This window comes from Perna viridis, chromosome 11 (assembly GCF_037379345.1).
Source record: "Perna viridis isolate PV_CMFRI_1.1 ecotype Kerala chromosome 11, ASM3737934v1, whole genome shotgun sequence".
Lineage (NCBI taxonomy): Eukaryota > Metazoa > Mollusca > Bivalvia > Mytilida > Mytilidae > Perna > Perna viridis.
In genome coordinates this window covers 28,336,459-28,362,496 of record NC_142455.1, presented here as the reverse complement: position 1 = coordinate 28,362,496, position 26,038 = coordinate 28,336,459, and the positions used below count along the sequence as shown (strand labels likewise).

The 26,038-nt window shown below is 31.8% G+C and overlaps 1 protein-coding gene across 1 annotated transcript in view; it reads right to left on the bottom strand.

Moving 5' to 3' along the window:
- The window catches only part of LOC148603607 (dynein heavy chain domain-containing protein 1-like), a 104,238-nt gene that overhangs the window by 39,819 nt on the left and 38,381 nt on the right, over positions 1 to 26,038 (bottom strand). Inside the window, exons 40-67 of the mRNA XM_088553740.1 lie at positions 25,498 to 25,754; positions 25,024 to 25,156; positions 24,353 to 24,465; positions 21,437 to 21,553; positions 21,055 to 21,187; positions 20,256 to 20,455; positions 19,883 to 20,020; positions 19,550 to 19,655; positions 18,833 to 19,113; positions 18,097 to 18,297; positions 17,856 to 17,888; positions 16,105 to 16,143; positions 14,718 to 14,909; positions 13,898 to 14,165; positions 13,541 to 13,585; positions 10,969 to 11,134; positions 9,385 to 9,620; positions 8,836 to 9,001; positions 8,390 to 8,579; positions 6,782 to 7,097; positions 6,351 to 6,482; positions 4,754 to 4,932; positions 4,240 to 4,423; positions 3,618 to 3,797; positions 3,041 to 3,156; positions 2,193 to 2,463; positions 1,594 to 1,752; positions 625 to 690 (exon numbers count right to left, since the gene is read on the bottom strand). Of these exons, the coding sequence (XP_088409866.1) occupies positions 625 to 690; positions 1,594 to 1,752; positions 2,193 to 2,463; positions 3,041 to 3,156; positions 3,618 to 3,797; positions 4,240 to 4,423; positions 4,754 to 4,932; positions 6,351 to 6,482; positions 6,782 to 7,097; positions 8,390 to 8,579; positions 8,836 to 9,001; positions 9,385 to 9,620; positions 10,969 to 11,134; positions 13,541 to 13,585; positions 13,898 to 14,165; positions 14,718 to 14,909; positions 16,105 to 16,143; positions 17,856 to 17,888; positions 18,097 to 18,297; positions 18,833 to 19,113; positions 19,550 to 19,655; positions 19,883 to 20,020; positions 20,256 to 20,455; positions 21,055 to 21,187; positions 21,437 to 21,553; positions 24,353 to 24,465; positions 25,024 to 25,156; positions 25,498 to 25,754 (4,617 nt within the window). The remainder of the gene's footprint in view (positions 1 to 624; positions 691 to 1,593; positions 1,753 to 2,192; positions 2,464 to 3,040; positions 3,157 to 3,617; positions 3,798 to 4,239; positions 4,424 to 4,753; positions 4,933 to 6,350; positions 6,483 to 6,781; positions 7,098 to 8,389; positions 8,580 to 8,835; positions 9,002 to 9,384; positions 9,621 to 10,968; positions 11,135 to 13,540; positions 13,586 to 13,897; positions 14,166 to 14,717; positions 14,910 to 16,104; positions 16,144 to 17,855; positions 17,889 to 18,096; positions 18,298 to 18,832; positions 19,114 to 19,549; positions 19,656 to 19,882; positions 20,021 to 20,255; positions 20,456 to 21,054; positions 21,188 to 21,436; positions 21,554 to 24,352; positions 24,466 to 25,023; positions 25,157 to 25,497; positions 25,755 to 26,038) is intronic.

The following is a 26,038-nucleotide window of genomic DNA, read 5'->3' as shown; positions in this document are numbered from 1 at the left end:
TGTTTTGTTTTACTTTTCTGGTGTTTATGTTCAGTGGATTAGACAGACTCCACTGTTAACATTATTATAACAGTTAAAATGAACAGTTAAAAGCAATATCTTATTTTCAACAGATAAATTAATATAGAAACATATGTTAAAGATATGGATTTAAATATTTAAATATGTGTTTTTTCACATTTAAAAGCACATTAAAATATATAATTTCAAAATTATATACTTTTTTATAAATATGAAATCATATAGAGGACATTTTTTTCATTTACTAAATGATTTTTTTACACATTTGTCTTGGGTATTTTTCAGTCCAAAACATGACAATGCATTTTTTTCCTGTTTATTCTTTTTTCTAGTATAAACAGAATAAAATATAAATATAAAAAAAGAATCCAATAGATCGTATGTACAGGGACCTTTCAAATCAGGAAAAAAAGTCAGGAAAGATTTGTAAGGATGTTTATTGAACTTTGACATGTTTTGTTGTTTGTTGTTTTATCAGTTTTATGTGGTTAATACCAACAAAATGAATAATAAATATGAGCAAAGAAACATTTTTCCTTAGGATTTTTTTTAAGCTTTAACTAGATAGACATGCTTGTGCATAATGTCCTAGTATAATCTAACCTGTGAAAAAAGACGAAGCTCGACTCTCTGATTGTGGTTTGGAAACTTCAGTTGGTGTTTTTTTAGCTGCAAAACATTTGTTAGTCACAAACAATAAGTTAAAATGGATGAATTGTCAAAATTTGTATTTATTTAAATCCCTGAAAAAAAAATCTGATATTTCATTCTGGTATCTCCAAAAATTCTATTATGTTTTTATTTGTATAATGTAACATTTTTTTCACAAAATAAATTAAAAACACCAAAATTAAGTCAGATTTGGACAATTCTCATGATTAAAAAATTACAAGCAAACATAAAGATCATGTCATGCAAGTGTTATAAATTAAATCTTTTCATATATTACAAAAAAAGGTTAAATAATGGCAAGTTTGGACTGCTGTATTGCATTTCCAAAACTCAGAATATTATTTCTGAAGGTTTTTCATTTCCCAAAGAATTTGTATACATGTTATACAGCCTTTTGGACATTGTATGATTTTGTTAAGATAATGAGTGTTAACTGATAGTGTAACATGCCAACATCTAGAAATCATGCAATTTTAATATTATAATTCTTGTAGTTAACTGATAAACAAAAACTTGTGAAAACATTATCAACAACACACATAAGTTCTTCAGTGTAGTAAAACAAGTGCAAGTCTGTAAGTCTGTAAATAAAGTAGTTCTCTTTCTTCTTTTTTATGGCTTCATTATCTGTTTATACAATCATTAAAATAGAGACAACTTACTATAAATACTTCTTCCTTAATTCTAATATGGAGCCAATGCCCAAATACACCTTTATAGACATATTTTTTCACAATATCAGCCAATTCACATTTTCCACAAAAATAAAAGATTACAATAGTAATATTTAATAAAAACATTCTCCATACCAGTTCATACAAAAACAATAACTGATAGAAGTATTTAAAGTAATTTTGGTTGGTAGGTATAAATGACCTCTTATAAAACCCTCAGACTAACCTCGGCCAGTATCTATAGTTTCTGTTTCTTCTGTCTCTGTAGCAGAATCCTCCTCACTACTCTCACTCTCCTCTGTGGGTGGCTCAGATTCATACTCAGACTCTGAGTTGGGGTCAGCATTGGTTGTTCTGTTGGTCTCAATCTCTGTAGCTGTATATTCTAAAAAAAATAAGGATTGCATTATGCTATAAATAGATTAAGGCCTTCTTATCCTTAACTATCTTGTTTCATAAAGTCTACTGTGAATGATGAATTATTAGATTTAAATATGAATATGTTAAATATATTAATATATCCAAAACTATTATTCAAAAAGAATATTTTTGTCAACAAAAAAAGTAAATCTAAGTTATTGATGTGGTCAATCCCTTGATAACCATGAACGGAAAGAAACATGGACAGGACAAATACATAGACCTTCTTTTGATTGCAACTTATGTTTTAGTTTATCATTTTTTAAGGTAGTACTTTTACAAATATAATTACCGATTGAAAGTGTTTTCAGATAAAAGGGGAGGAGTCAATACAAAGTAGGAGTGGCCTGAGTGACAGGATATGTTAACACAGGTGTGACTGGAAATAAAGTTTGGAGCTAATACCTGATCTGCTAGTAGTTGCTCCTTGTGTCTCAGGTGTGTCAGATTTTCTCTGTGGAGCAGGTGTAGCCTGAATGACAGGAGTGCGCTCTCCGGCAGGCAGAGGTGTATCTAGGGGTGTGACCAACTTTTCAGGGGAAGTGATATTTCCATCATCATTTTCCCTTGTTGTAGAGACTTCATCAACAACTGTTAGTTCATTATCAGCAAGCTCCTCCTCTGAATCATCATCAGAAACTGGAGGTGAAGTAGTTGTCTGAGGAGTGCCTCGCCCCTTTATAATACAACAAGCTATTTTTCAAATATCAAATAAAACATTGAAAGTACAACTTGGCCTATTGTTAATTAAAAATACAGGCAAAGCCAAAATGAAAATACACAAGTAACAGTATAAGAATTCTTTTCCTCACATTCTAATCAGGTGATTAAAAATGCATGTATCTTTTTAACCACCAGGCAGTGCTTAAATTTCTGCAAGAGTTTTCATCCCATTGAACATTTCCATGTTTTCTACAGATTTTATTGGAGAAACAGATTCTCATCTAATGCTCTTGAGGGTTGCAAGATTTCTCCACTCTCGATAGTTAAATTTTAGATTGATTGGAGAAATCTTGTAATCACCTTGAAACTGATGGAGAATCTATATTTCACTTCTTTTTCATCAAATTCTATTAATACAATAAGTAGATACTTACAAATTTATGTAGGAATACTACTAAATAGAATATCCAAAGAAAAATAAATTTTCAATCACAAATAATAGGTCAATAGTCAATCAACAACAATAATACCATGACTGAAATTCCAGTCTACTAAAATAAATTCAACCACAAGCTAAAACAGAATCTTACAGTTTGTGAATGTGTTTCCTCTGATATAGCTGCCATCTCAGACTTAGGGTCATCTCTGTGAGAACAAAAATATTTCATAGCAGTCTCTTCAAGGGTCTTAGAAAACCAGCTAAGGTCTGTAAAAATATTGATTGATTGATTGAAGTTATATGGTAGCTATTTCATGTATATAAAGAGAAAATTACTGGTGAGACATACAAAATCTAACTCAAAACTTAAATCTTTACATTGTGTTAACTTGACAACCTTTCTCCGCAAGCAGTTAATTATTATTTTTCAACATTAAAGACAGCTTAACTTGAAAAAATAAACAACTTTAAAAATTTTAAAGAATCTGGTAAGAAACTCTAACTTAAGAGCCAACAAAATTTCGACATGTACAAGAAAATAACTGCTCACTATTGGAGAATATTTTTTCTTTACTCTATTCAATTTTATGAGCAATTCTTGCTCTTTGCACTTAAATTTTCTAAATACTGGTCTTTTCATACACATAAGTCACCATTGATTTTTTAGCAACAAAAATGTCATCACTACATGAATAAATAAGTTGTAAAAATTCAATCTGTGGTCTTACCTTCAGATGACACCAGCCTATCTGCAAACATCCTTGTACACTCATGACACCACAGCTGACCAATGATCTTCATCATTGGAGCCGACGCAGCACCATCAGCAACATAACCTCCACTGGCTACACTGACTGTTCTAGATTTAGAATCTGACCAGGAGGTCTGTCTTGACACTCTGCTACTTCCTACAAGTTTAAAAATATGACTTTTAACAAAAATAGCAAATTTTGTGGCAAGTGTAAAATCTTGCATATTTCTCCAAAGCAAAAATAACAGGAAGGCAGAATTGGCAAAATTTGGAGTACTTGCAAGTAAAAGAAAAAAAATCATTATGGAATAATCCAGATTTGAAAGTGAAGAATCTGAAAAACTATCCCTGCAATAGTTTTAACAGAGAAATCTTATGTCTTAATGTTTACAAAATTTATATTTTCCCTTGAAAAACATACACTGAAAATTCTTAATTTTGTGCATTTGTACAAAGTACTTAAACCATTAAATCATTTTGTTAATTGCATTTTTCTTCTGTTTTAAGCATTTGTTATTATTTGTGACAGACTTCATAAAAATCATAAAATTTTTATTTACCAACTTTTTTTTTGTTTAATATTTTTTCCGTGCACTTACTAGAATCACCGTCTTTCTTCTTCCTCAGCATTTTTCTAGACCTAGACCTTGGAGACATAAGTAAGATACCATGGACCACCCTGGCTATATCATGGAGACTAAATATATAATGGGCATTATTTGGTGTTGGTCTGAACTTCTCCTTGATACGTCCATATAAGTCTAATAAGCCAAGAGTCATCGCCTACAAAGTTCTAATCTGTATATATGATGTCTTATTTTAAATACTATTCTATCAATAATTTTTAACATGGCGAATTCAAAGCTTCAACACAATAAAATGATCGTTTTTCTTAAATGAAAACAAACCATGAGTAGAAATATTTTCTCATTCAACAACCAGGCAGAGGCATTAAAAATTCAGTATCATTTACCTTCAGTTTACGGCTTCCAATGTAAATAGTACAGTCTAATATAAAAGGGAGGAAAGTTAAAATTTTTCAAAACAAATACTATAGTACAATGTAAGTTCATAAACTAAGAAAGAAATGTGTACAAATATAACAAAACATACTCTGGCAAACTCAAAATGGTGTTCTACACTGTAGGTAGGGAACTCCTCCAGCCAATTCTGTAGACCTCGGCCATGCATACTGAGTAGAGTCTCAGCTGGGGGTGTGAATACTGTCAGGTTTACAAACAACCTAGTCAGCCTACTGGACATCACATGGCTAGATTTACCCAGACCATATCCTGTGGAATATAATCATACATTTGTTATATAATCATAAACAGCTTTGCTAAAGAACATCACAATCTCCTTTCCACTGGTGCTAAAAGTCCCAAAATTCTAGAAAACAAACATGTGAAAGCAATGACAGAGAACATTCCTTCCTACAGATCATGTTTTAGAAATATTCAAGCATCAAATAGAATTGAAATCATCATTACTGAATTCATACTACATGTACTTGTATATAAAAGGATCAAAACAAGATCTTAGTGACCTAACTCTTTTGCTTTTCTATTAGCTTGAAATTATCTGGGAGTAAAAGTAAGAGAGTCAAAACAACATGAAACCAGATATTCATGATCAGGAGACAAAGACAAGAGAAAGAAAACAGACAAAATATCAGTCTGAATTAAACATGATAGTATTCCAAAATAAAAAAAAAAATTGACAAGTACATGTACCAGCAACTGACTTGAGTATAGTAGATTACTTTGTTTTACTTTTGAATACTGGTAATACTGTCTAAAACTGTTCTGGAAAACAGAATCAACCAGGTACCTGCAACACTGGGTAGTGTAGTAGCTGTTAGGAACAAACATAATTAACCAGGTACCTGTAACATTACGTAGTGTAGTAGCTGCTAGGAACAAACATAATTAACCAGGTACCTGTAACACTAGGTAGTGTAGTAGCTGCTAGGAACAAACATAATTAACCAGGTACCTGTAACACTAGGTAGTGTAGTAGCTGCTAGGAACAAACATAATTAACCAGGTACCTGTAACATTACGTAGTGTAGTAGTTGTTAGGAACAAACATAATTAACCAGGTACCTGTAACACTGGGTAGTGTAGTAGCTGCTAGGAACAAACATAATTAACCAGGTACCTGTAACACTGGGTAGTGTAGTAGTTGTTAGGAACAAACATAATTAACCAGGTACCTGTAACATTACGTAGTGTAGTAGTTGCTAGGAACAAACATAATTAACCAGGTACCTGTAACACTGGGTAGTGTAGTAGTTGCTAGGAACAAACATAATTAACCAGGTACCTGTAACATTACGTAGTGTAGTAGCTGCTAGGAACAATCATAATTAACCAGGTACCTGTAACAGTAGGTAGTGTAGTAGCTGCTAGGAACAAACATAATTAACCAGGTACCTGTAACATTGCGTAGTGTAGTAGCTGCTAGGAACAAACATAATTAACCAGGTACCTGTAACATTACGTAGTGTAGTAGCTGCTAGGAACAATCATAATTAACCAGGTACCTGTAACACTAGGTAGTGTAGTAGCTGCTAGGAACAAACATAATTAACCAGGTACCTGTAACATTACGTAGTGTAGTAGCTGCTAGGAACAAACATAATTAACTAGGTACCTGTAACACTACGTGGTGTAGTATCTGCTAGGAACAAACATAATTAACCATGTACCTGCAACACTGGGTAGTGTAGTAGCTGTTAGGAACATGGCCTCATCCATGTCCTGGAATTCCTTCCTTTGTCTGTCATAACATCCTCCCTGGGTCAGCACCTGTCTCAGGAGTTCTAGAGGAGGCTGGTAACCTGAAAATATTCCCAAAACTATAAGCAAAAGAACAAGAGGTCAAGAAACCCTTTCATTAAATTTGAGAAAGTTGTGTCATGAAAAACTGAAAAGAGATAATTATCATTTTTATTCATTCATCATAGAGATTCCCTTTTATTATTTATACATTTAGCAGTACAGATGACCACATAAACAATTAAACATTTACAAAATACAGTAGTTTGTCACACTAGACTACTTTTCCACAGCCAGCGAAAAAAAATGGGTAAAATGTGAAATAACTATTAAAAAAATTGACATCAGAGCAGAACTTTACCTCCTTCCTTGTTAGTTGGAGCAGTATTTAGATCATCAATGAAGAACAGATGTGACTGTTTGCCCTTGTGTTGCCCAGGGTTACTACCAGGCAAGTTGTTGGCAACTTTATACTTCAGTTCCAAAATGTGTGAAACCATTAGGTTCTGGAAGATAGAACTGGTCATGCTGCGTGACATCAGTACATTGGTAGATTGTTGCTTGGAGAGTATGGTGTTATGTATCAAAGCGGTTTTACCAACACCAGGAGATCCTGACAGTAGTACAGGGTGGTGGGCATTCAACATCATCTCTGTCAGGTAGTTGTATTTCTCAACCTGTGAAAAATCACAATTTTTTTTTAAATTCTATAATGATAAGATCTTGAAATAAAATTTATTGCTGGAAATTATATTCTCTTTCTTTTCGTTAACATGAATTTTATAGTTAAGATGTTAAGCATACAACTGATATTACATGAACAAATCTTTTTATAGTAAATGAAAATTACCACACAAACTAACACATCTATTAAGTATTGTTCTAAAGGAGCTTAGACAAAACTTCCATGATTTTCAATCGGTAAGTTTAAATTTATAATACTTTCAGTACACACATTTTAAATAATACAGTTATATATGAAAGCTTTCATATTGTTGAGAAAGGTTAAAAGTAATCTAAATGTTGAAATGACTAAAACATTCTATCAATTCATAAAGTATGTTATCAGTTCTATTGGAAAATTAAGTTCTTCATATATATACACTTACATCATGAAAAGTTGAAAAAGACTATAGCTACCGTATTTTGGTGTGTATTATGCACACATTTTTACATAGAAATTATTTCCAGAACATGGGGGTGCGTATTATACATCAATACAAAAGAATTGACCATGAAATTAAAGATTTTGGTTGGTACATGAAAAGACATTGTGTAATGTAATCAAACAAACTAGAAGTGAAATGTTACTGAAAGAAATTTTATGTAATCATCAAATCAAGTTCAAATGACTTAATAACATGTTTCAAACAAAGGTTGTACAATATTTCTTTGTTATAAAGCATGGTTAGAAATTAATATGAAATAACTAAAAACCAAAAAGTAACTAATTCCTTTTTTGTCAAACCCTCCTTATCAAATGCTTTTACAGCTGAAAATGATTATTCTGATACTTATTTTGATTGTTTCTTACAATTTTCTTCCTTAAAAGTATGTTCTTAAATGAAAAATTATGAAATTTGAGTTACAACCAAAACTGGCAATGTCTGATTTTCCCGACTTTCGATTTTGTTTTATAAGCCATTTCATACATCCTGTGTCAATTTTATCATGCTTCGAAATTAAAATTATCCAATTTATGTAGCTACTGATGTTTACATGATGTTTTAGCCCGCATAGAAGTTTCTTTCCTTCACATTTTCATAGGAAATACCGCATCAAGATAAATAAATTGACCAATCAAGTGCAAAGTATCGATTTTTGTGTCTTACAAAGTTTTACTGCAACCTAAGTCTAAAAATTTTTTTTCACACATTTAGACATTCAAAATTGCACTGCGCACAATACATAAATGCACACTATACACACAAAATAGGGTATTTCAGCTTAGCTGTAGTTCAGAACTTACATCTGGTGTTAAACAGTACCCTCCAGCCAAGATTTTGGCTCTGTCTTGTTGTTTCTCTCCCCATCTCATGAACGCCCCACTGGACTCATCTATACAATAATCAAATACAGTACCAGGGAATGGAATACGTATTGGGTGGGTCGCTCTATACATGGCATCATGGGCAAACTTACTGAACTTTTCTTTATATCTGTAAAATTCAACAAAGAAATGATTAAACCAAAGAAACAAGAGGTGGCATCCACTTACCAGAAATATCAACTGACATGTTCAATCTTACCTGTGTGTAGGTTGGGAACCATCATGCACTTATTAGTATCCCATTACTTTTTCAAGCAAATATTGGATGAAAATATAACAAAAAATTTCCATATTTTTAAAGTTTTAAAGGTCCAAATGACTTGAACAATACACAGAATATCATCCATAAATATAATCTTTATTACCTTTCATGGATATGGCCACCAAATCCCCATATAAAAGAGAAAGCAAACATTCCCTTCAATGTTTCTAGGTAGTTTGGTAATAAGTGTTCTATTTGTGAACTGCTGGTCATACGACTGGTTGCCTGTCTGGAAGGAGCCATGCTACTGGGAGTCTTCCTATTATCATCTAAAAAATAAATGGTTAACCATTACATAAACAATTGGATGCATGTTTCTTAAAAAGCAAATGATGACTACTCAACAGGAAAATCTGATCTCCATAATTCTATGTTTGAGTCCATGTTCTTCATTCTATTATTTTGTTTCCATATTTGTTTTAAGTTGCCAGTTGCTGTTTGTCTGTTTTTTTTTTGTGTTTGTTTTCTTGTTGCTGTCTTTGACCTTTGACCTTAAATGTTTTAATATCAGTCACTTGACACATTGAAACACCAAAAAACTTCAATCACTGATAAGCAGTTGCCAATGCAATATAAGTCCATTTCTGGTGTATAAAGTTCAATAACAGACAAGTGCATAAAGCTGAACCTCATAAATAGGAAACAGCATTACCATCACTTTCCATGGCCTTTTGTTTCTTCTCAAAGTCATCTCTAAGGAACACCTTATCTAGCAGAGCAGAGAGAATCTTCAGGAATGTTGACATTTCCTGAATACCCATGTTAACTTGGTTTGCTGCCTGAACAGTCTGGCCAACATCTGCTAATAGTGCTGAACAACATTCATTCTTCAAGAATTTCAATGTTGATGGAAAAATGTCTCTACCTAAGTCTTCCCAGACTTTAAATCTGCAATGTAATATGAACAGATTTTTCAAAGACACTTATAGTTACATATAAAACTGACTGGAAATATATAAAAACTGAATTTACCTATTAAAAGCAGAATCCTTCAAGGTAAGGCATCTTTTTATTTGATCCCTACTTTATTGGTTTTATTCATTCAAATGAAGAATTCATGTGGTAACAGAAATCTATAAATCCATTATTGCAGACTTTGGACCTGAGATAGTAAAACAAAAATCCTATGAATTTATTAATACTGAAAACTGGCATATTTTGGTTTTGGATTACTTTGGTTTTCTGTAAAATATGCATGTTTAATTGTGGTGTATTCAGAATTTTTGTGTTACCTTCATGGTGGAATCAAACTATCCTTAATTATCCTAAAAAGAATCTAACACTACCAGTATCATCTTCATAACTATGTTTTACCAGGGTCAATTTAATTGCTTTGCAGACACATATTATTATACTAATCTTGTTTTCGTCCACACCTACCAATACACTGATATATAGTTTCCAAAACGTTACATATTTTGGTGTGTTTAATGATGGTTTTATTGAGAGAGGTGCCAAATGAGCCAAAACAAAACTACAGCAAAAATTTCTTTATTTAGGGTGCTTGTAATATTAATCAATGAATGTTGCCTGTGGTCTCACTAACCACTTCCGGGTCAAATGGCTATCCCCCTATGTAGTACCAAAAACACACTGAACCTAGACATATGCATTGTAAGTGCATTATTTGTGTGTATTATGATTAAAAGTAGTCAAAATAAAGCTGAGAATGTGTACTTTAAAATTATATATGTAATTAACTACAAAAGTGTATGAATATTGTTTACATGTGTGAGTAATTTGCCTCCATGCTGTCAGTTAGCAGAACAGGTAAAAATGTGGATTTTCAGTATTATTTATTCAAGTAAATTTTGTGAAGAATTTCTACTATCATTGTACCATTAGCATAATGATTTTGGAAGCCTTATTTTCCAAGCTTCGTAACGGTATGCAGCTTTAAGATGTCATTTGTCCTGGGAATTCACAGTGAGACTTTGAAAATTACTTTTTTAACATGTAAAGTAATGGAAACATTAGAAGTGGTTAGTGAGACCTGTGATTAATTCTACAAATTACTTTATGATCATGTAACAGAAACTTGTGATTTTTCAACTCATTAATAATTTTACCCTTGGTACATGATATACTAGTATGTAAACTGAACTTTGATCATCCATTAAGAAATAATAATTTATTTCTATCATTGAGTCATAATAAAAATATTTTTTCTGGCCATTAAAACTATTTTTAAAAAGTGTAATTTCAACTTTAATTCTACTACATAAAACAGACTTACGCAGCTGAGGTTAGAACCCATCTAGTTTTAGCTGTACTTTTCCATGATTCAAACAGAGCATTCCAGTGAACTGTCTCTATGCCAAAGTTTACAATGACACAGCGTGACATTGTGGCTGGTGAAGCATCACACAACGTGTTGGTTTCATACATCAATGCTGTCGTGTCTAAAATAAATTAAAGATGAAATAAACAAAAATTCAAAGTTGATAGAACATGCTTGAGACTTTAGAGGGTTAGTTCTCAAAATTTGGATTTTCTGCTGAATATTCTATTTAAAATTTTAGTAAAATGTTAAAGGACCACTCTGGCCTGGGGAACACAAATATGGAAAAGAACCATAACTCCTGAACAGCGGAAGCAATGTAACCCATAACTGAACCATTATTTTATCATTAAAAGTATGTTTAAGTACAAAAAGTTTGGTGGCAGAAGAGAAAAAAATATTAACATTCTTAAAAAGTTTTTTTTTGTGAATTATCATAAAAACATGGATATGTTTAAGAGGTCTGATATGATATTGTGGGTTAATGGATAGATGAATGAACAGCGGAACACAATAATGCACCTATCAAAAGATGGGCATATAAAAAACATCTGCATGATACAAAACTAACAAAGAGATAATTCCTCAGTTCTATAGCCTGATTCTAACATGTTGTAACAACTCTGAAAACTATAACTAAAACATTACTGCAATAAATACAACTAAGTTATCGCAATAAATATAACTAGGTTACTGCAATAAATGCATCATCTAATTACTGCAAAAATAATACAACTAGATTGTAATGCAATCTTGTAATATAACAAACTAGAACTAATTATTGTGCAAACCAAGCAGCTATTATAATCCCCTCCCCAACATTTAAATAAGAGAGATTGGCATGTACTTGTACTGCTACTAAGCATCATGCAGAACAGTGAATTGAAGACAGATAAAGATATTCATTTGATTTTATTCATCACTTGTTTGATTTTTAGGGTTCAGATTTTGCAACAGGAAGTGTGGCATCCTCTTCATTTGAAAGACACTGTGACCTTGAAATATGACTCATGACCTTGGAAACAGATATGGTTCAAGTTTTATCTAAGAAATATGTACGCACCAAAAATGGTAAATGCCATTTAAAAGATTTTAGTGTTATAAGGATGTCAAATAACTTAAAAGTCTTTTTGTAGCCTTAACCTTTGACATATGATCTTAAATGTATGAGCCAGATTTTCCAAAGCACTAAATTTGGAACAGAATTTTGATTTTAGACTGTTCAAAAGGCTGTAAAAGAATTAATAGTGTAAACTATCGAATGATTTTTGGCCTATGATCATGAGAAAAGATGAGCTCCTAGATTTTGATTTTGTTTTACTAAAATGTGTTGATTCAAGATGATTACAAGGATTTCACAGAGGGACAGAAAAAAAAAACAAAATGACAAATGTACAGATTTCCCTTCACAACTTAATTTGTGAGGGGAAGAACAATCAGTATATCCAATCAACCTCTGAATATAAAGTTGTATTGATTGAACTTATATCACAAACCAAACAAGAAGAAGTAGCAGACAGAAGACTTCACACTCTCAATACTATTCTGTATAAAATAACATGTACTTTCCTACATTAGTGTACATTGTAATATGTATCTTCTTTTTTTTTTTAATAATAATATTTCATCATCAAGAAAAAACCTAATACAAACAAATTTACATTCATGCCAATGAATAACATGTAATGGGAAGTTTGACAGATGGAATGATAGACAAAGCACAAAAATTTCTTCTTTTAGAACTTTGCCAGTTTGCTATGAATATTTCAAAAAAATAACTTCATGTATTTCATGTAATGATATATGTACCTAATAGCAGGTCATACTAATAATTAGATTCCTATTAAATTACTTAAGGTTTGTTTTCAGCCATTTCGTCAGCAGTTGGGTTATAAATTGAAAGTTTTGAAACCCTTCAATAATATCCCCATCTACTGGTTACTGTAAAGGCTATTACGGAAAAACATTATATGTACCATAGATTAACAAACAAAAGAATTGTACCTTTACATCATCCTCTAAAATATTTTATCTTAAAAATAAAAATTGGGCATTGATGGAACATTAAGTGATACCCTGCCATATAATGGTGAAAGAAAAAGAGGGTGGCAAAATGTGAAAAAAGCCTAAATGAAAAATAACATCTTGGATTTTGTTGAAAATTTAACTTAACTTCAGTATAATGGTATTAAACAAATGGGCAAAATTTCAAAATAATCCATAGGCTTGTTATCATCATCAGAAAACAGACAGACAAACAACTTTTCAGAAGGTATCACATAATACCTAGCCACTTCTGGTAGTGTATAAAAATAGGGAAAAACTATCAGAAAAGACAGATTAACATGCCAAACTATTTAGATAGTGGTTCAACCACAGAGATACTGAAGTACACCACTAATTCATGCTATAACAATCTAGTTTAAATCTTGTCCAATTAACTTGTGATTTCTAAGACAGTCCTAATTTAGCCACTATAGCATGCTTTGTTTGTTTTACACAATAACTATTATCTATAAAACAGTACCTTCCAACGGTGGCCAGACACGAGGTTTGATGTGTCCATATCGGTCTAAATATACATTTTAATATTTGAATAAAAAGATTTCAAAATAGAGAAGAATTCTGCATTGACTTATGGGTGGAAAAACTGTTTATTTCAGGACTTCTTATGTTTAAAATAAAACAAATTATTCTTGCCTCAAAGATGTAAATAAATGTTTCTTAGAAGCTTAAAGACATATCTTTTACAGAAGATTTATGAAAAGATCAACCAATGATAAAATGCATAACTATTAACATTGATATTCCAAAATCTAATAAAATGGAAATAAAAGTGTTTTCCATCTGTAATATCTCAAAGACAGAAAACTAAGTAACATACCTTTCAGATCTACACTTCCTGCATTTGCCATCGACAATTTATTCTCATCGTCAAATAAAGTGTTTGTGCTCTCAGTCCAAATAGGATGCATAACTCCATCTAATACAATCCATCTGACCAAGACTGACGGAAGTTCCAGACCTTTGGATTTCTTGTCTTTCAGTCCAGTGATATAGTTTCTAACAGCCTCAGACAAGAATGTTGAGTCCTTTAAGATCTTTGGGAAAATCCCACCTTCCCACAATCCCTTAGAAAATGTACCAAGAAACTGGAAGGATAAACATTGTGCATATATATACAACAGCAAACATATTTCAAAATTTTATATATGGACTTGTATCATAATTCCATTATACAATTAGTTTTTAACATTGATGCTCATAAGAACTTGACAACAATCTTCTATCGTCCCATGTCAAATTATTAAATTTTTTGTAGCAAGACAGCATTAAAATTAATTTAGGAATAATTTAGTAACTAGTTTTATCTATGACCTGAGTACATACTGACCTGGGTGTCATAGAACTTGAAAAATAAGTAAGTCTGAAAATATTCTTCACTCTTATGGTAACACATATCAGAATCTTCAGGTTTCTTGATGACAAAAACAGTCAAGAATATTCTCGGACTACGTAATTCGTCATGCTTTATGGTGCAGGACCAGTATCATGCATAATCTGACACTTTTTGCCAGTCCTAAGATTCACTTTTTTATTTTCTACCTGTCTTTTCCAAAACCCTGTCTAATCAAATAATTTTCAGGTTCAACAGCTGTGGTTGATTAGGCAGGTATATAAAGTTAAAAATAAAGTAAACTTACTTCCTGCGGAGAAACAGCTGTAGGATTCATTCTCACAACATCAACCTTGGGATACTCAGCACACTCTTTGACCTTTGGAGAATCAAGGTCATTGATTGCATCAGTGACTCGACCCATAACATTCAACATCCTAGTTGTCTTCTTCATTCTTTTGGCCTTTGGAATCTCAGGTGCAGAAATTTCTTTCAAAAACTACAAAAAAGAAAATTTATCTTTTGATATCCTTCCTTCATTCCAAATATCTAATTTGACCCTGATTGATGTAAAAATGTATATAGATTATTAATTTTGATGTGACTAGTGTTATCAAGGTTCAAATGTCATTACTATATAAATATAGTATTCTACTTTGTAAATTGGATTAAAAGACCTTTAACAAAAGTAATAGAAAGCTTAGCAGAGATAAATGACTAATTCATATTTTTGAGTTATTTCAAAAACAGCTTTATTTTTATGTAATTGAAGAAAAGACTGAAGAGAAAAGCAAGAAATTATAGAAACTCTAGACACTAAAAAGATAAAGCACTAAAGACTGAGACTTTAAAGCTTATAAGAGAAAGCTCAAGTTTATAGCTAACAGCTGAATAAGTATCATCCAAGATATATTAGCGTTGTAGGTGATTCAGTTGTTAAATTACATTGGAACCAATGAGTAAAATGAGAGTAAAGGAAGTCCTGTCTTTTGGAAGAACAAAGGTTTGGGAAAGTTAGTAAAGATGGTTTAGTCTTGAAAAATCTTTGACAAAAGCTGTGTTAAGTCTTTTAGAAAGATCATACAATTAATCCGCTCTACAATATCCCCCATAGATATAACCCCAATCATATTTTGAAGTGGCCTTGCAGAGGAAATGTGTGCAGTCATAAAATACTAGACTAATTTTGGGATAAAGTCAATTTAACACAATTCATAATTTCTGAATAATTATTTTCAAATATCAGCTGGATTTACAACCAGTTGGTCTTCTTTAGTAATCATACCTGCCTTGCAAAAAGTCTGTTACAAAACTATTCACTGATAGGGATTGGTTACTTACAAGTTTAACATTCACATGAAGTTTTCTAAAACAAGAAAATGAGCTGACTAGATACTTTGCCCTCTACCACCCTAAAATCTATAAAGGGGAAATATCTTAATGAATATCCAAGAGCAAATCTAAAGATATCTCCTAAAAAGACTTCTATCAAAATTGACCAAATTGAATATACTTCTAGCTTCTAAATCAGCAGCACAGAACTGACCACAAGCAAAGCCCTATGATAGCTAAGATTAGAAACATAAGAGCAGATACAACATTTATACATTAAAAAAGTTAACTTTGTTAGTCAATCACATGTCAAATCATGTGACATTTTATATCAATCACATGTTAGTCATGTGACAACTTACTTCCTCATCAATATTGTCACCAACTTTGTCAAGGGTTTCCTGTGTAAAACAAACATTATTATTACTGTGAGAACTTTAAGTATGGCTCTACCTAAAACCACACAGAAACAGCAAATGGATAATACATGTGAATCAATAATACAGTTTCAAAGAATTAAGCCTGCAGTATTGCCATAGATATTAGTCTGTACAATAAAAGACTAAGCAATGTTTGATTTTCAAAGATATTGGGGGCCAAAATTAAGTTGTCTACTGGTACTGAACTATTAAAAACTATCAGTAAAATTCCAATGATAAATTGACTCTATATATATTAAGTCACAAATTCATGATCTATTATGACTGTCCATGGGTAACATAGTAGGGAATATCCTTTTAAAAGATGTATAGGTATATCATAGCTCCTTAGAGCTAATTTTTTCAAGGAGGAATGATCTCATCTGTATAATTTTAAAGAAAAACCATACTTAAATCATTATTAGAAGTCAAAGAGAGTTAATCTGACTAAACAGCTGACCAAAATACAGTACAACTTATATAAGAATTATAACTTTCACTCATCAGTTGTGAATGATTAAATTGAAATAAGAAATACTGCAGTGCAGCTGATAATCATTCAGAGCAAATTCATCAAATACTATATTGCAATAAATAAAAAAAAATCACATTTTCCCCTCTAATTTAACATCAAACTTTCACATAAATCTGTAATTAAGAATTTCATTTTTTTTTAATTTCAAGCTTTCAGAAAGTTGTACTAATTATAAACAAAACATGAGGTTGGAGACAAGGTAGGAGGGTCTTAGCATGTGTGTGAATATTGTGAGTATTACCAGCAATTATTTTCAGTAAATGGTAATAAAAATAAAGATAATTTATCTCCCTTTGGAATGTCATTATACATGTTTTTATATACAAATAACAATACATGTATTAGATGATGCTAGTTGACACGTCACAAAGGCCACAGCATGTGAATATTGCAATGTTTTTTTTTTTGTAAACTGATAACTGTTACACTAAACACTACATATTATTTTCATTATTAACATTAGGCCAACTGAAAGTAAGTTTTTCTTTCTTATGCCCTTATTTGTCTCTTTGGCAGGTGAATCATTATTCATTTTAACTGGCATATCAATACAATAAAGCTTACAAAAGCATCTCCTTCATTATTAATATTGTCTATAAACAATGCAAAAAGTACTATCACCATTTTTGGGACATTAAAAATGCCTCTCTCCCTCATTTCTTTTCATGACAAAATGCAAATGGCCTGAGAACCGAGGAATTAACTTTGATTGAATTAGATATCTGCTGATTTTGAAAAAAGCTAGAACCACATACAGATCTAAAACAATGAACGTACATGTCTGCAAAACTCCCTAGTTTATAGTAATCCATTCTGCATGTTCTAACAATAAAAGCAATTATTTTTAAGGTCATGCTTCTTATCTCTTATACATTTGTACCTTTGTGGTATACTGGGTGAATTTCTGTTAGATGTGACAGGATTTTTTTCCTCATAATTATATAATGTGAGAAAACCATGCTTTTTCAATGATTAATATTCACAAGTTATCTCTCATATACTAAAGTAACATTAACTTCTATTTATGCTATTAGAATACGTGATTATGTGTAGTTATCTATCTTAATGCAGCACACATATCAAGCTTTTCTTATTCAATTTTCTATAGATTACATTGGTCAAACATGCTTCATATATGTTATCAAGTGATGTCACTTACTTCAGATGCCCTTGAAAGGGTTGTGCCAATTTCCTAATAAATATTCAAAACTCACTTAGGTTTAAATATAGATTTGATGTAATAGGGCATTATCCACAGGAAAATGTTAACTTAACTAAAGGTAGAATTCAAAATACAATGTAAATGTGGCAAAAAGATACCAGGTTTCATAACCTTAACTAAAATTTAAAAAAAAAATCACTGAAACTTTGAAAAAATAACCCATACTATGCTGACTCACTTTCAGTTTCTTTTTCTGGTGGAAAATCAGATCTCTATCAGTAGACAGCTCATCCTTAGAATGATCTGGAGCAAAGAGGAGATAATTCAGCCTATTGATAGCACGGGAGAGTGTCAGCCATGCAGTAGATTTACCACTTCCAGTTGGCCCAGATAGGATTATACCTTTTCTCATCTCTATTGCAGTATTTATTTGGAGCATCTGAAAAATAGTATGTAAAATATAGGTCATAATTCTCAAATTTTAACCTAACAATTTCTTTTTCTTTGCAACCAATTAAAAGAATGTTCTCATCAAGGTAGAATAACTTTTACACAAAAATAAGTAAGCAATTTTTTCTAAATATTTGGGACCGATGTAAGAAACTTGATTTCCCAGTTCATGCTGTTTTTTTTTTTTTCAGTTCTGTTATGTTCTGTGATTTGCTCTTTGACTTTTTGACCTAGCATTGTTTTGTTCATGTATGTGTTCTCTCGTTAGCATCAATACTTCTTATCATAATTCATAAATAACCTGATAAAATGGTCCTAAAATTTTCAATGCCAGACCATTAAAATTTCTTTTTAACTGAAAAATGACAAACAAATTAAAAATTAGACCTCTATTCTACTTTAATTTGTTCAGCCAATCAAATTTCAACTTTCATGATTGTGAAAGCAATATGTATGGAACAGTTAGTAGGTTTAATTTTAAGAAGGCTTCAAAATACCCACCCTGACAAACAAATTATACTAACCCTAGCTATCAGTTCTTTAGACACAATAAGATTATCTTCCTTGAACTGTTCCTTGAGAGATTTTACAAGTTCATGGTTATAGATATGTTCTGTGGTGCTTCGTGAACTGGCACACATTGGGAACATGTCTCTCAGCTGGTTCATAAATACTGCTTTGTCATCTTCGTTCTCTAAGCTAGGCAGTATTACACCCTTAAGGGAGTATACCATGCAATGTTCTTCAAGAGATTTGTCAATTTCTGTTGAGGTGTCAGAGCTGGGAGTCTCACCTTCTTCTGTTTCTGAAAATTAGTACATCATTCATAACCATGCAGTAATTGTAGAAAAAAAATATTGTAGCAAATGTACCTTTGTCTAAGCTACAAATTTATGGTCTAGATTGCATGTTAACAGTTTTTTTATGCTTTTTTCTTCTCTTGTCTATTTTGTATGACATCATTTCTTTCTCTACAGTTTATGCCTCATCTGGCCCTTGAATTAAGTTTTATACAAATTCAATAAAACTGATACAGAATTCAATAAACATCTAGCTAGCCTAATCAGTGACACAAATGTGGCCGGTTTCACTACTACACAACACCTGTGTGGTCCTTTCAACAATGTCTTTCAATGACTGTTAATTATGATGATCTTATCATGGTCCCAGTAATGTAGGAAATCTATCAGTATGAATTTATCACCTTGTGGTATAGAAAGCATACAAAGAACAAACCCTACCTCTCAGCTCCAGTACAAATTTATCATCCCTCAGCTTAGCAGTTGCTACAGCAACAATATTCTTTACGTCCTTCAAACCAAACTGGTACTGCTTCATTCTTGGCAACTGAAGCATATTGATAATATATATGTATGTATGTATGTATGTATGTATATATATATATATATATATATATATATATATACCGATAAAGAGAATATAAACACAAGCACAATTTTCAATCAACTTATGACCTTCTTCAGTGCAAGGTATAATAAAATGAATATGTAGGATAGTAATATATACTACTTCATATCAAAATCCTTTTCAAACTAAAATATAAAAAAAATCACCTGATTTTTTAGAGTCTTCAGCAAAAATGTAAGCTTTCTTGCCATTGGTTTATATTCTTGGAAACCATGACAACACAATGCTGTTTCTGTTATCATGTAGGTATCAGGTACAATCATGGCACAAGGTCTCATCAGGTTCTAAAAGGGAATATATAAAACATGCCTAACATTAACATCATTTAGCCATTGGGAGAAAATATACCAGTATAATTTTATTCAAATGACCATTCAATTCAAAATTACTGATATGCCAATTAATTGGCACTACTCCCATGCTATTTGCTTGAATTTTCAATCGCATTTAAAATTCTGCTTTTTCTCTTAATATAAATGACATGGACATTTTGAATCTGTCCTTTGATGCTTTACCTACCCTATATGCCTCTGGAATGTCTCTATAAGCAGGATTGTCAGTGTTCATTGTCATGAAACATGAGAAGTTTGCACTGGCTTGGATAAGCTTCCCATTAAACATGATATTACCCAGAATCCTTTGTTCATATCCTGTTTCCTGAAGAAGCTTGCTATAGTCAGGAGCTACTGCATTCTTTTTACCCTTGCTCTTCACATGCTCTGGATATGGACAAATTAAAAGTTTTAGACTTAAGGATGTAGACCTAGGGTAAGGGACACAACTCTTACAAATCATTGGAACATTTGTATTTACAATTTTACAACCATCTCATGTAAGTATCAAAGTAACTTGGACTGATTTTATTCTGTTTCAAAGGAAAGCTCAAAAGGCTTTGGTGAAACTGAATATGAAACAAACATATCACTGATTTAAAGATTTATGTCTCTTACTCTAGGTCTACCTCCTTAAATGTACCGATAAATTCATGTTATCATTTACATTCTAGATCTAAAGCAGCACTGCTTTCAGATTTAAGAATTATCTTTGAGATATCAAAATAATTTTTTTTTTCTGTGAGCCAGCTATTTTCTTCAATACTAATCTAAACAAAAATCTACTTCTGTGACAACAAAATGTCCAAAACAGTCATGAAATACAGAAGAAATATATGACAATATGGAAGGCTCCTAATTTTCAAGAAATTAAATTTAATGCAATAAACTTTTACAGTTTTCGTTCGCTTAAAAAAGTCAAACCTAGTAAAATTAATTCTTTTAGCTGCTGAAAACATATGTGCTATTAGGACAAAGAATATTACCATAGAACAGAGGAGGGGGTCTGTTATTCTTGTACAGGTCTGATTCTTTGATCTCTATCTCCTTCTCTATAGAATGTCTTCTCCTTCTTTCAGAAACCCAGGCATCTTCAAAGTAAGTCACCAATCCTTTCTCCTATAAATAATTAGATGATAAATTGATAAACAGTAGCCTTCAGGGTCAAGCCAAACATTCAAACTTCCATTACCGACATAAAAAATTTCTGACTTTGCAGAATATATGTATGGCCAATTCACTAAAGCCTAATGGACACAAAATTCTGCAATATGGAGAAAACATGATCTTTAAAACAAATTCAATCAACTAAAACTGTCCTATATAATATAAACTTGCTACCTGTTCAGTCACAAGATATAAACTTACATTGAATCCATGTGGTACTGTATTCTGTCTTTCTACTTTAGCCATAGCTGTTGTAGGTAGAGGGTGAAGGGTCGTCAGAGAGTTTCTTCTGATAACCTTATCACCTATCCCTGCTTTCTGTAAAACAAATATTTAACTGGAGCAAAACCTTTAGTCAATCTTATTTACAGGAATATATCAATGTGACTTGAAAATGAACAGGGTCAACATCTTAAAAGTAATGAGAGAAGGTTATAAGGACCGTGTTATTAGCCAAATGTAGAATTGAAGTTAACATATGTATGTAATTAGAAAATCCTAGTATAAAAAATAAATCTAGATCATTATTTTCCCCTGTTATTACAGAAAATACAGTAGTTTGAAATAAAAGAGAAGAATTTCTGAAAAAACAAAAGTAGGCAAAGAGTAAAAAGAGTAGATTTAAACACCAGGCTGCAGTGCCACTCTACTCATGTCATCAAATATTTTGAACAATATGAGAAATGAGAATATTTTTTGACACAAGTACTTTTTAACGTCTTTGTGAAGCTGGAGTTTGCAATGGTAAACCCAATTACTTATCAAACATGGTCACTAAGCAATAGAATACATTATATATTTCCTACTTTAGTGTCATTCAGTGACATCATACAGTGGAATATAGCTATTCTAACAATACAAGCAAGCATACTAGCAGATTACTACATGTTTGTGATTTAGAGCACGTTTTAGATAACAACAACTTGTAATTCTCTGTTAGCTCTGTTACATAGTAGGTATATTCAGAGTAATGATCAACTGTACTTTGGCACATGATGTTGATTTCCCCTCGTTTAACAATGTTTGAAGTCCCATAAATCAGAAATTACAGAAAAAACAAGAGAGTTACTGTCATGGATAAAAAAATGGTACTAAACTATTATTGGCAGATGAGCATGAAGCATTTAACTGTAACATGTCCATCTGAAAATAAGTATAAACATACTGGTACAAATGTGATATCCAATGAGATATCGTTAATGATCATGTGACTTGCCATCATTTCCTTCATCCTACTTTAAATATTGTTACCAAAGGAAATCAGATAAGTTGACAATAACAATTCATATATAAAGCTGCAAATGGTAGACATTATACTCTGAATGCATCTACATGTATTACTTGTTTATTGGTAATGTTTGTGTTTTTATTGTATGCATTTTTCCCCCATTTGGTTTCATACATAAAATAAATCATTATTTTAGTATTGTACACTCAAATTAAGCGACAAGCCAATCTCCTACAAAAAGCAAGCTGTTATTAAAGGGAAATAACTGGCCATAAAACTAAATTTCTGTGAAAACTCCTAGTATACTATTAGCATGTAGTTTATATAACATACCACTGTATAAATCTGAAAATTATACAGGATCAAAAAAATTGAAATAACGTTGTATAAACTGTACAGCAGGAAATTTTTGAGAAGTGTAAATTCTGCAACATTTTAGAAGTGAAACTGAATCCAATAAAACAATTACTTAATGGACTTTAGACAAGGTCAGTATGTCATATAATGGCCAAATAAGGTTATATCAACCAAGGACAAAAGTCTGAGGTCAATATAATCTAACAGTCCTTATATAATGTATTGACTGAAGGAAAATTCTTTGTATGAACATTACATATGCACAGGTGAATTTTTGTACATTTTTTTCCTCTGTAGCACTTTTATCATTGTTGTTTTTAGACTGATATAGTATAAATCAATCCAATCTATATTTAGAAGTGCAGCATTAGTGTATTTGAAAATAGAACAAGCTATAGTGTTAACATACATGGAAAATATAAAATGATAAACCATACATGTACATTTTTTTCAATCATAACTTATTGAAAAAATATAAATCACAAAACCAACTATGAAAGCTTTGAGACAATAGTGTTTTCATCAAGAGCAAGAAGCCTAAAATCATAATCCTTCTTCCCAAAAGATTGGAATTTTGAGAAAGACCCCCTCATATCGTAGTCTATTTAGCCTTCTTTAAAATTGTCCACCTGTAAGAAAAGCTAGTAACACATCTTGATATGACAAAATTTTATACTTATCAAAAAACCATTTGCACAGTGTAATAAATAAAAGCAGTTGAAAGCTCTTTACATAAATGTTCTGTTCTAAATACATTATATAACAGTATGTATTTTAATATGATGCAAAATAAAGCTTATCTCTGCTTATATTATCAGCTTTGTCAAAAAATGTTAGGAGAGATCAATATACAAGTAAAGTTGGGAAACCTTAAAAATGAAAAAAAAATTATTTAATGACTGATTGTTAGTAAAATTATAAATGTGGTTATGGCAAAAATTAGAAAGCTCACAAAGAAAAAAAAAGAAAAATTGTATAAATGGATCATAAATTCTCTGAAATTCCTCAGGATGCTACTTTCTTCACACTTTCATTCTCAGTTGAACCTAGATATGTTTCTCTAAACCAATTTTTTACTTGGTGAGTGGTACTTTCATGTTAAAGGCAGAACTCAGACCAGCTTATATACAGAAGTCAACAAGGTGACATCCAGTCAGAAACTCTTGTACATGTCTATTGCTTCTAGCATTATACTACCATCTTGGTCACAATACCAGGTCTCAAATGGACTTCAACAATGAGTAATAATATTAACAGAAAAAAAAATTATTGACACTTGTTCAATAATGTATAAATGGAAAATCTTGTATGTTAAATTCAACATCTTTACGCCTCTTCCTCTGCATTCCACTTGGGCAAGACTTGAATTTCAAAAACATATTGAAAATTTTACATTCATTTCATTTGATGTAGGGACAAATAAGTATCAATCATGTATAGGTATCTAGGTCAACTGGAATGAAAGGACAGAGATAAGTAGAGACTTCAGGAAGTATATGAATTTCAAGGTCCACATATACTTAATTCAATACCTTATCAAACCTAGGTTGGCCTCTAATTTTATACTGGTTTTCACTGGAGATTTCTAGTGTTTTCAATGCAGTCCTAATGTAGTCCAGATGTTGTGCTGTTACAGACATCAGACCTAAAAAAGAAGTTTGTACATATTAGGACTGTTTCAGTTTTAGAGTTGATTTGATTTCCGTCTTATTCAATAGTTCATCCCTGGCTAACTAGACATTTTCAGACCTTATTTTACAAGGCCAAACTAAGAAGGTATCAGCAAAAAAAGGAAATACAAACTAAAAAGAACTAAGAGGTAAAATTTGGCTTACAAGAAGCATTTCACAAAGCAGAAGAAAATCAGGTAGACACTTTCATCGTGAAATGAATAATGTTTTATGGTTATAGTGCAGGCATCTTTTAAAGCACTACCTTACCATTTCCCTTTATCCATACTTGATCCCTACCACCACAGAGAGGGTAATATGTCATGGTTATAGCTAAGGCTCTGTTTAAAGCAGTTCCTTACCTTTTGTCAGTTTGCCTATGTTATCAAATGAACACTACTTCCTCATTATGTACTTTGTCATCATAAGCTATTGTGTTGCCCTAACCTTTTGTCAGTCTGTCTGTATCTTCAAACAGTACAGACAATTGCCATTATATACTCTGTCATTTTGAGCTATTGCATTGCCATTACCTTTTGTCAGTCTGTCTGTATCATCAAACAGTACACCACTGCCAGACTGGACCATTCCCATCATGTACTGGGTCATCATAGGTAAGGTTATATCTTCATTACAGTTCACAGTCACTAAATTCCTACCAAACATCTAAATAAAGATTGAAGATGAGTTAAGTCCAAGATATCACATAAAGAAAATATACAAGCAATGGTTAATCTCCTGTATGCTTTGTTTCTGTAAAGTGAGTTTTTGTATACAATTGTTTTGAGGGCTAGTAAACAACATCATAAAATCTGCATTGATTATGTCCATATGTGCAAGTAGGTTTTTTTTTTTTTTTTCAATGAACTAACCTCCCTTAAAAAAAATAACCATGTAATTTCAACCTAGATTTACAATTTAAATGTCAACTTAAGTTGATATTAAAAGACATTGATAGAACCATTAGCTAACGTTTATTTCCATCAAGCCAATATCATGATATATACCTTCATCAGTTCCTTAATGGTCTCAGACTTGCCCACACCAGATGGACCAACCAATGTGGCACTCTGAAAGTATTTCAGGGCCTGTGTCATTGATAAAAATGCCCTTTCTGTCAGGGGAGTAATGGCCAATCTCTGTACAGGGCCCTGGTATTCATAATCATAGGTAAATGTGTTCCCTAACTGTTGGAGGTAACACAGGCTGAAATGGTAGTCAGTGGATACTGTTGTCTTGGTTCTGGTCAACTTCGGTGGCTCTTCTGTGTGAAGGAGAGAACATTCTAAATAGATATTCATGACATGATTCTCTAATTGTCAATGTACCATGTACTGAAAATGATATGTAAGGCAAGTACAACTGAATTTCCTTTTCTTTAAAAATTTTTCTGGAAAATTAGGTTGGATGCGATATGCATGCTTTAAAATGTAAAAAAAAAGAAAAGCACAGATAATATGCTGCTGCAGTTGGATTTAGGAATATTTAACTGATTGTACCATTAATACAATTTTCTTCATCAAAAGTGAAATTATCTAGAACACATAC